General features: G+C 29.0%; 1 protein-coding gene across 1 annotated transcript in view; it reads right to left on the bottom strand.

Moving 5' to 3' along the window:
* Positions 1-1,810: 1,810 nt before the first annotated feature.
* The window catches only part of LOC106686499 (lipase 1), a 9,878-nt gene continuing 1,233 nt past the window's right edge, over positions 1,811-10,455 (bottom strand). The window contains exons 2-6 of the mRNA XM_014429846.3: positions 6,475-6,655; positions 6,253-6,367; positions 4,488-4,585; positions 3,315-3,469; positions 1,811-1,999 (exon numbers count right to left, since the gene is read on the bottom strand). Of these exons, the coding sequence (XP_014285332.2) occupies positions 1,826-1,999; positions 3,315-3,469; positions 4,488-4,585; positions 6,253-6,367; positions 6,475-6,655 (723 nt within the window). The 3' untranslated portion in view covers positions 1,811-1,825. The remainder of the gene's footprint in view (positions 2,000-3,314; positions 3,470-4,487; positions 4,586-6,252; positions 6,368-6,474; positions 6,656-10,455) is intronic.

Genomic DNA, 10,455 nt, shown 5'->3' on the forward strand with positions numbered 1-10,455 from the left:
ATTGTTATTGAGTAAATGATTTCTGTCATTATAGTTTGAACTATTCTCTAATTCTCTAAAGTTGAAAGAACAATGTTTCAATTGCTAAAGCTTTCAAATGAAATAAGATTTATGCCAGTTGAAAAAACAAAAAAATAACCAAACTTTAAAATAATAATGTACTAAACTGACGTATAGAAGCTTGGTAAAGGAAGAATAAATAAATTAAAGTTATAAAGTAAAACATATTTCCTTTTATGTTTATTCTTCCCTCTCAGTAATTTTTACTAAAGCAACTCAGTTTTACAGTGTTAATAATCATCTATAACAGACAAATTAGTATATATATATTAAATGTTTTTGACTCTATTGAGTCTAAAAAAGTAAGTAAAAAAATCATTTTTGTTGAAGTTCCATATTTTTTTGTCCGACCCGAAATAAAAGTCAATCTTATAATTGGATGTACAGAGATTTAAGTTCTACCATTTAAACATTATGTAACTTTAATTTTACTATATTCAAAATATGGCGATGGGGAAATAAGAAATGTCTGGGGGAGGGGCAGGAACTCTTGTCCCTCCACAAGCAATTGACCTAATTAACAGTTAAACTATAAATCAATTTTTTTTTTCAATTTATCCAGAAATGAAAACAATTATTGAAAAAATGTTGGATAAAAACAAGAATCAATTAGTCAATTAACTAATATACTTATTTTTTAAAACAAATAATATCAAATCAAATAGTCCTAAAATTTATCTTTTAAAGGTACTACAAGGGCATGGTAATCTCAACTTAGTGTTGCATGAGTTCACCATCAGTCTGTTATATCTTTCTGGGAACTTAGTTGTGCACCTCCAATTTAAAAAATAATTATATATTAATAATAACAAAAAATATTCAAATTGTTTCAATCTTCTTTATTAAAATATATTACATGTCCAATGTTTCAGGCGATCTGGTGATCATCAAGGACAATTTTTATTTTAGTTTGGTAGTCTCATATTGATTTATTAAAATTTGCAGGATATTATATACTAGTAAATTAAACACAATTAAAATAAACCTATTTGTTATTAAAGCATTTATTAATAATATCTATCCTACACAATTTTAGTATTTTACTATAGTGTAGTGGCAAATTAATGATAGTAAAATATAAAAAGTAAGAAGAATAGAAATTATTAATAAAAGCTATAGTGACAAACAGGTTTACTTTAACTTTGTAAAATCGACTTGGGCATAATAACTTGCAAATTTTAATTAGTCAATGTGAGGTTGCGATATTAAAATAAAGAGTGTCATTGATGATAGCAAGATCTGCCGAATTTTGTACATGTAATGTGTTTAATAAAGAAACTTGAGACTATTTGAATAATTTTTGTTATTATTAATAAAACTACTGGTCTCAAAAAAGATAATAAAAATATTTAAAATAATTATATATTTGAATACAATTTTTTAAAAAATTGTATGTTAACCAGTTGACTATAGTAATCTAGTAGAAGACATATATTATAAAACTAGTTCATTACAAATAAATCCCCTCAGTACTTAAGGTATCTATTAAATTGATTTGAAATACTTTTTTTTTTTTTGTGATTTTAACTGTTACCCTGACCATCTTTTCAAAATGTTTTTCATAATATTATTTATTTCTAAATAAAAACTTCTTTTAGATATGTTAGATAATAGAATTAATTGATTTTTTATTCTTAGATATTTTGTTTAACACAGACTTCTCTATTTAATTTTCTGATTCATATAAAATTTCAGTTCTTTTATTAAGACCTCATTAAAAATAACATAAAAAAAATAAGATACCTGAGGATGACGATTTTTATAATTAATCAATACTAACTTTGTTTATGTTCTTTGAGTTTTCACCAGCAAGTATACCAATAATGCCCAAACACAAGTGTTGTGTTAAGGCTTGCTCTCCACAAACATTTTTCAAGCCTCTCTCAAACTCTTCTGTTCTTATACCTAAATTATAATTACCAGAACTACTGAAGGTACTCTGTAAAAAATACATAAATATATATTCAGTATTGTATGTGTAGGGTATATTTAACTAAAATATAACATAAAGACACAGACATATGCAAATAGGGGACACCAGGGCTATTTGTCGTAGGGGGACAGTTGGTATTTGGTTTCTAAACTATGCCATAGAGATATCAGAACCCTGCTGTCTGGAACTAGTTTCAAAATCATTATGTTGTATCTTCCACTATTTTTTTTTGTTTGAATGAATTCACTTACAAGTGACGACACCCACTTTTATTTATTTATACCGAAGAGTTAGTTTTTTTATAGATTGTTATTTTCATTTGCTGAAGGTTTAGAACTGTCTTTAGTGTCTGTGATAATTGTGGTTGTGTGACTTTCAGTAATTGCATCTAATTAAGGCAATAATTCATGTTTATTTTCCGAAAAGGTATGAAGAACTTATTGTTTGAAAAGTCTTCCCTTAAATAAAATAAAATAAAAAATAAAAAAAAAAAAATAGGAAACCTAAATAGTTAAATCTGAGCAATTTATTATAACTGATACCATTTATTTTATGTTAATACATCATTGCTGTTAATTGTGACTAATACTATTCACTGCGTTTATCTGAATATCTTCCTCTGACCAATCGGAGTAGAACACCCTTTCTTCAGGACCGTCTTCTCGACTCTGACCCATTAGAGTCACCACCGCAGTAAATAGTCATCACACAGTATTGTTTTTTATCATATTTAATATGTATTATTAGTAACCCTCAAATTAATCTAAAATTTGTTTCTCCCTTTCATTCAGGCCTTTTATTTCAATCTCTATTCATTTTATTTCTACATATTTTATTTGGTTATTTGTTTATGTTGTTAACAGTTAGTCTTGCCAAACAAATGACTGTATCTGTTGTAGCCAGTTTGTTTTTCTTAGTAACTTACTTCAGAAAGGCTTTGTTAATCCGAAAAATTAGAAACCAAAGTCTGAATCAACTGAACCACTATATTTCACACACTAATTAAGCATGTGAATCACTTAAAGGTTTCAAAGTTTTTTTGATGATGTATGCTCAAAAATAGTTTGAGTTGACCATAAATCAAAATAATTTACAACTGATCAGCCCATAAGGCATAAGTATGCCAAATTATAGCAATCTGATTTTTTAAAAAATGTACAGCCAATCCTTGAGGACTTTTACTTGTATACTTATTAAAGTTAAGAAATATGACCTAAAAAATACTATTAAGCTATATGATAAAAAATCAAATCATTAATAAAAAATATTTTTATCATGCTATAAAATTTGATATCATTATTAAAATTATAAAAGTTATTACGATTATTAAGTCTTTAAACATTCCCAGCACTTGAAATAATAGTGGCAGTCTATTAATTGGTTTCAGGTAGATAACAGGAGACATTAATAAGGCTGCTTTTATTTTATTGTTGTACTCTGGTTTGGCCGTGCACATCACTGCAAATGTTGCAGTCCCTAAAAAATAAAAATGTATATTAAAATGTTAATTATGGAGATATTATTTTCTCTGGAATTATTTCAGAAACAATGATAGTGTTTAATTTCCAACCTCAATCAAGAGGTCGTAGAAAATATTTGGCATTTTTAAACACTTACATCAATTATCTTACAAAATGCTGCCATGAGCAAACATTTAGTCTGATTTATTTTAATAAATAAAAAAAGGAATTTTGAAATACAGTTGGTTAAGGCAGGGACTTATTCAGTTGAGTATACTTGAAGAGTTGATCCAAAATATCAGAATCTTAAACAATAGTGATTTGTAGTTTCCTTACCACTACCAATAGAGGTCACCACTTACATTATAGGTTTTACATGCAATAAAGATCTAGTGAACCCCTTTGTTGGATTCCCATATGTCAAAAATATTACAGCTCTTGATCACACAGGTCAACAAAAAAACAATTTTTTCATTTCTTTACTCTTGACAATCAAAATTTTATTGATACTATGAAGGATTATCAAAACATTCAAATAATTTGTAGATAGGAGGTATTGGCAGCCAACCTCAATATTGTTTATCATCATACCCCTCCTTTGCTTGGATATTGGCATATCTGACAAAAAGAAATAGTTAATTAATTTTATTTTCAATTTGACCTATTCTATACTTTGTAAAGTTGACTGTTTACTGTTTGACAACTCCACAAGCTTTAGGATAGTCTATAGAGAGACCACAGTAGAGAAAGAAACCCCTATCAACAGAAACCCCTATTATCTTTGGAACACGTTCATTTCAAAATAAAACCAACACTTTTTTTTTTTTTGTCAAATGTGCCACGATTCAAGCAAAGCAGCGATATTAGCTTCAAGTTTTATGTTTCATAAGGGACTTCAAACTAATGTTGTGTAATATTCAACAATACAAAACCATAAGCTGTATCATCTACAGCAATCTTCTTCATTTCTTTTTTTATTACATTGCTTTTCGTTTATAATTTTCATACAATAATTATAATACTTCAAACATTACCAAGGGAATGTCCGACGTAGAATATTTTTTCAACCTGGCGTACCTCCAATATCTTGTCAATGGCGGCAGGCAAATCATATATTCCTGATTCATGGAAACTAAAAAAAATATGAAAAAAATATAATAAAAACTAAAAATTTTATAACAGCCCATTATCAAGCTAAGGAAAAAATTGAAAATATTTTTGAAAAATAAATAATGAATAAACAAGATTCAAAAGTGAAAATGACTTTTAATTATAAAGTATATAAACTATATCGCTTTCAAAATAATAAAACTATGCTTAATAGAGTAAAAATTAATTCAAATCTTGGAATTGTTAGTAAATTAAGTCCTGTATATACCATCAATAGATATATTTTTTTCAATTTTGTTAGCCTGAGCGAAAATACTAGCGTGTTCACTTAAAAAAAAGTTTACCTTTCTTAAAAGAGATATTTATAATATCATAATTTTTACAGATTCTGTGATCTTTCCAGGCCATTTGTTTTTATTTATTTATTACCAGATCGGTCTGGCTGTTATTTGGCTCATACAGACTGTACAGGATCATGATATAGGAAGGAAATGGACATCGACAACAAGGGTTGAAACGGCAATGTACAGAATGAAATGAGGCATAGATTGGAAAAGGTTGTAAGTGCCAAAAATAGGAAAAATGAGATTTTGACGTGATAAAAATGAAGAAACAAAGCAAATCGACTAATAAACGTTGCGAGTTTCTATCCTAAGTTGGTAGAACATAAAAAAGTCTTAGAGTTATAGCCATGCAGTTGCAAGGCGGGATGACGTCAGTGTCACAATGTTTGGTTATTGGTGTTATCAAGAAGTTCATATTTGTTCCTATATTCTGTATTAATAAATAAGTGTTCAAGTTGTTATCAGTTTACTGGAAGATTGCTTATTGACTGTGTGTATCAATAAATGGAATTTGGTCCGGGTGCGGTCAAATAAAACTCAAATAGTAAATTGGTATACTATTTTTATTTGAGCCAACGTTTCGCCCCACGTTGCAGGGCTTCGTCGGGGCTGTTTTGACGGAAGTCAAAGTCAGAGTCACTCTGATCTCAGTCAGATCACTCCCGTCAAAACAGCCCTGTGACGTGGGGCGAAACGTTGGCTCAAATAAAAATAGAGTACCAATTTACTATTTGAGTTTTATTCGACCACACCCCGACCAAATTCCATTTATTGTTATTAGTTTAGTTTATCATTAGCTAAAATACTCGACTACACGAACAAGTTGAAGTAGTTTTATTTAGCTTTTCAATGATTCTATATCTGCTCTTAAAGGAAAAATAATTACCTCTAAATAGTTTACAATGATCCTTACTTCTTGTATCATCCATACTCCAAGTTGTTCGATTAATTGATAGGATCGAAACATTTGATTGTCCTTATCGACAGTAACCAACTACCCGGTCATCGCGGGATTTAAACATTTGCCTCGCCAAAAATTCATAATACCTACAAATGCTTGGTGAACAAACTTCGATATCCACCTTTGTGTGTTCCATAGAGTTAACCACTGATTTATCCAATTTTCATTATGAAAATAAATCAGATAAAGATAGGTGGAATGAAAGGAGACATAATTATCAGCATAGTAGGGGGTAGGAGGTAGATGATAAACATTCATATAAATAGTATTACCTGACCTATAATTTTTCAAAATCATCAGCAGAATGATTGTGGCCAGTAAAAGGGGCATGATATTGATACAAATCTACACTAATATAATTGTATTTTTTTTGTGATTACTGACCTGAAATCCCAAAATCTAATGTTTGATTTATTATACTTGGTACTATACTCGTTGAAGAAGGTACCTCTATGGTTGGACAGCCATACATCGTATCCTAGGCCAAGCAACATGAAAGCTGCAATTGGAGAATAAGCTGGTTATTTTTTTTAAACATAATTCCCAATTAACACAGACATTGGAGTAATTAAACTTCGTGTTTATAAACATATATACGTGTATTACCAAGATCCTTCTTGTTGTGTCCTCTGGTAATCCAGGAATCTGCAGCCAACATAATTCCATGTTGTATAAGAACAGGAGAACCGGAGTTACTTCCAATTCTGTGGAGCCAAATGCTGTATCCATCCTCTGTAATCAATTCGTAATTGGTGGCTTTATACCCTCCTCTTTCTGCAAGCTCATTCTGGGAAATTGGGAAATAAAGAATAAAAATAGTCACCTAAACTCAAAACAATATTTAAAAGCAATATTCACAATCAAGACTAATGTAATATAAAAAAAAAATAAAGTATCAATAAAATAAATCAATCAGTAGTGCAACAGCCCATTGAGAATGAAAGGATGGGAACAACTTTATTTTCGTTCAGTAACTGCATTTCTCAAAGAAATATCTTCGTAAAGACGAGAAAACATAAACCAGGATTGACCAACTCGTGTTTCATTGAATCTTAGACTCCATAAGTTTATATTGTGGGTTTTGATTATAGAGTTGAATAAATACTCTATGGATAATAATGTGCCTATGGACGGGAAATGAGACCGGATGACGTCACATGAAAGATGGAGACCAGATCTATCAAGCACATGTCCATGTCTTTTTTGCTTATCATTCTTATCATTTGGTCATCCGGTGCAGAGGGAGACACCCTGGTGTTTAGTTTAAGCCGCGATTACAGTTGACTGACGCGAGCTACTGGCGCCCATTGATATTCCAATCCAATGGAAATACGTCGGTCCAGTCCACTGACTTGAGGAATCGGTTTCAGCCCAGTCAAGTTTCCTCGACCACCAAAAACCTGAGGTGGTGTGATCAACTGGAAGGTGGATTCACACTCACCGAAGGTTCCAGTCGATTGTTCATAATACATTTTGAACTTAACTCTATAGAAACTAAAGTCTAAATTAAAATTATTTACACTGTTAATTAATGTTAAAAAATATTCACGTTAATTATCTATTCATAAAATCAAATTAATTACAATTTAATTAGAACTTAATACTATACACTTAATTATTTATTTCAATTAAGTTAAATATAAAATATTAAAAATAAATCATCGATTAAAGAATATTGTTAGAGAAATCTAATTTATTTCTTCTTATTTTTCAATTGAGCGTTAAAAAACTCTCGTTGATGGAAAAAAAAATTAATGATCTTACACACGCATATTGGAAAATATATTTGAGAAATTTTCAATAACCCCAAACTAGAAAATTATTGAAGTATAAAATTACTCCCATTTAACTAATCATTTTCTCCGATCGGTATCAATTTCTAAGATGATATTGAAATATTATCCTGCCGATAAATCAGATCAGAAGAAAATAGAAACTCACAAACATAGTATCTATTAAAAGTTGAATGCAATCACCATTTTGTTCGCCATATTATCATTTCTTTTCATCGTTCTAATTGGAACCCATCTTCTTAGTAATAAGTAATTAAGCCAGTTAAATTAAATAAAATCTCGAAGGTTCGTTGCCTTGAAAAAGAAATTTTTCTTTTCCTCTCAAAAAATTACTTAATAATTCTCCATAAATTTGAAATTAGAATTGTATGACTGTACTTCCTATTGTTAGTGCCATGTTTATGATAATATTTCTTACTTATGCGTTAACGTGACCGATTACGTAAAGAGAATAACAATCTCTTCATCATATTTTCTGTTCATTTATTCTATGCCAATTCTTGATTTCTTCCTTCCCCTTGTCTCTCTGATTCCATTATCAAAACCTACAATCTTATTTACCACTTTTTTTCCACTCCTTTTATTATCATTTTTATATTTTATTTGTTCTTTATAATTCTTCTATTTATAATTTATTATCTATTCCAGTAATATTGTATTATTCTTCATCGCGATTTCTTGTCATTACATTATATTTTAAACTAAAATAATTACAACTTATTGAAATAAACTTCTTAGATATAAAAAATATACAAAATAAAATATTTAATGTGTGTATAAGAATTGGAATTCTCCTTAAAAAAAAAAAAAATGTCTTTACCAGCTATATTAAGTATTTTATTATTTTGTGTCAGTTTGTCTCCTTAAAAAGATTGCAATTTACAGATTGATAGAAAATAATAAAAATAGATGTGCCCCAAAAACACACTTGACATTCCCTACCTGAAATAGAATTAAAAAAAAATCCCATCCTTATGCTTTCTACATCTATTCTCCAAAACTTTCTTCGAAATTCGGCGCCCATACTCAAAGGTAACATCTCTATGAACCTCGGAACTAATAGTTACTGGATCCCGGATCTTCATATAAATTGATTTATTTTTGTATTCAAATAAATATTAAGCGATATTTGAGGATAAATAAATATTTTGTTTGTTTGAGAAAAAAAAAACGGGTTATCGCTCATTTAATCTAAAGATAATTTAATAATTTCTGATTCTCTTTCTTAAAAAATAATGAAGAAGAAGGCGAGGAAAAAAAGTTCCCACGCAAATTTCAATTGGAATAAAATCATATTGTCCTTACAAGTAATTTAGACAATAGGCTTGAGCTTAAATTATGTAATGGTAAAAGTGGAAAAGAAATCGACCGGAAATTGAAGTGGGGATAAATACAAAAAAAATCAAGGCTATTCAGTGTCACTAATGATCCATAAAAAACGAACTTGGAATTTCTAATGGAAAAGTGAAAGAATAAAACGAAAACATTGAAAAATTAAACGCTTTTAACCCCTTTTTGAAGTTTAAAATTTGATTATGCTCCTATTACAAAATGTGATGTAAAAAGAAGATTCTCACAATGTGATGTTTCGTTTCGAAATAATCGGAAAGGTCTAATTTTCGACCATTTAAAAAAGAATTGTATTGTGGAAAAATGATATTTAATATGAATTATAAGTTTAGCATTGATCTATGCAATAGTGTATAGTCAGTATAATAAATTGTATCGTTTATGGACTCATGCTTTTAAAAACTTCAGTTTATATATTTCATTTTTAATAAGCATTCCACCTTTTTTGTTAAACATTAAGTTTAAATATTTTCATTTTAAAATAAAATAAAGATTGGTATTTTAATAGTAGTAGGTAAATGGTGGAACCCCTACATGATCATTTCATAAAAATAGAGTGTCAAATGTCCTCTTTTCAAGAAATGTTAAAAAATGCTAGGATACCTACACAAAATCTGTAGAAAATTGAAGAAATTCTGAGATTGTTAGGTTCAAACAAGTTATTGAGTTGACGTGGAATGACTCATTCCTAAATTATTTCGAGGAACATCTGGAAGAAGATCATGGAATCCCTTTTGTGAATCACTGTTTTACAATCGTAATACTTTTTCTTTTTCAAACTCATGCCTCTGGATCCTAAACACTTTTTTTTTGTATTATTGATTTAATAATACTTTCTTCTATACAGATTTTGATTTCTTGTTTGAGACTGGCTGAAATAATTGGTTGTAATAAGCTAAGTTCATTTATCCTTAACGCTGTTAACTTATTTCATATTTTTCCAACCTAATAAAATATATAATAAAAAATATCTCATTTTCAATTTCACAGCCTCACAATACTTTCTGAAATAGTGACAGGATATTATGCCGTAGTATAAAAGACAAGAAATTAAAAAAATATATCGAAAAAATTACAATAAAATAATAATGAAAATATTTAATATTCGAGGGCATGAGAATATGCTTAAAAAAGTATAATAATCGTATAAGTTAAATATGAGGCAAACAGTCATTCATGAGCTATGCGCAAATACTAATCAATTATTTATTGGAGAGATTAATTTGGATAAAAAAACATAATATTAGCAGCAGCTGAGTATATCTCAAAGCATTTCATCAACAACATGATAACAATAAAAATGTGTTTTTTAAAATGGTCTAATTTAATTTTTTTTTAAATCTATCTTTGACCTCATTGAAGCCCTTCTTTAAACATAAATCTTTTCAGAATCCTGGAAAGAACTCCGTTCTATTGGTCAATAATGTCCATTCTCCAAGAAGCC

Source organism: Halyomorpha halys, unplaced genomic scaffold, assembly GCF_000696795.3.
Source record: "Halyomorpha halys isolate HHAL.00 unplaced genomic scaffold, Hhal_1.1 Scaffold832.1, whole genome shotgun sequence".
Taxonomy (NCBI): Eukaryota; Metazoa; Arthropoda; class Insecta; order Hemiptera; family Pentatomidae; genus Halyomorpha; species Halyomorpha halys.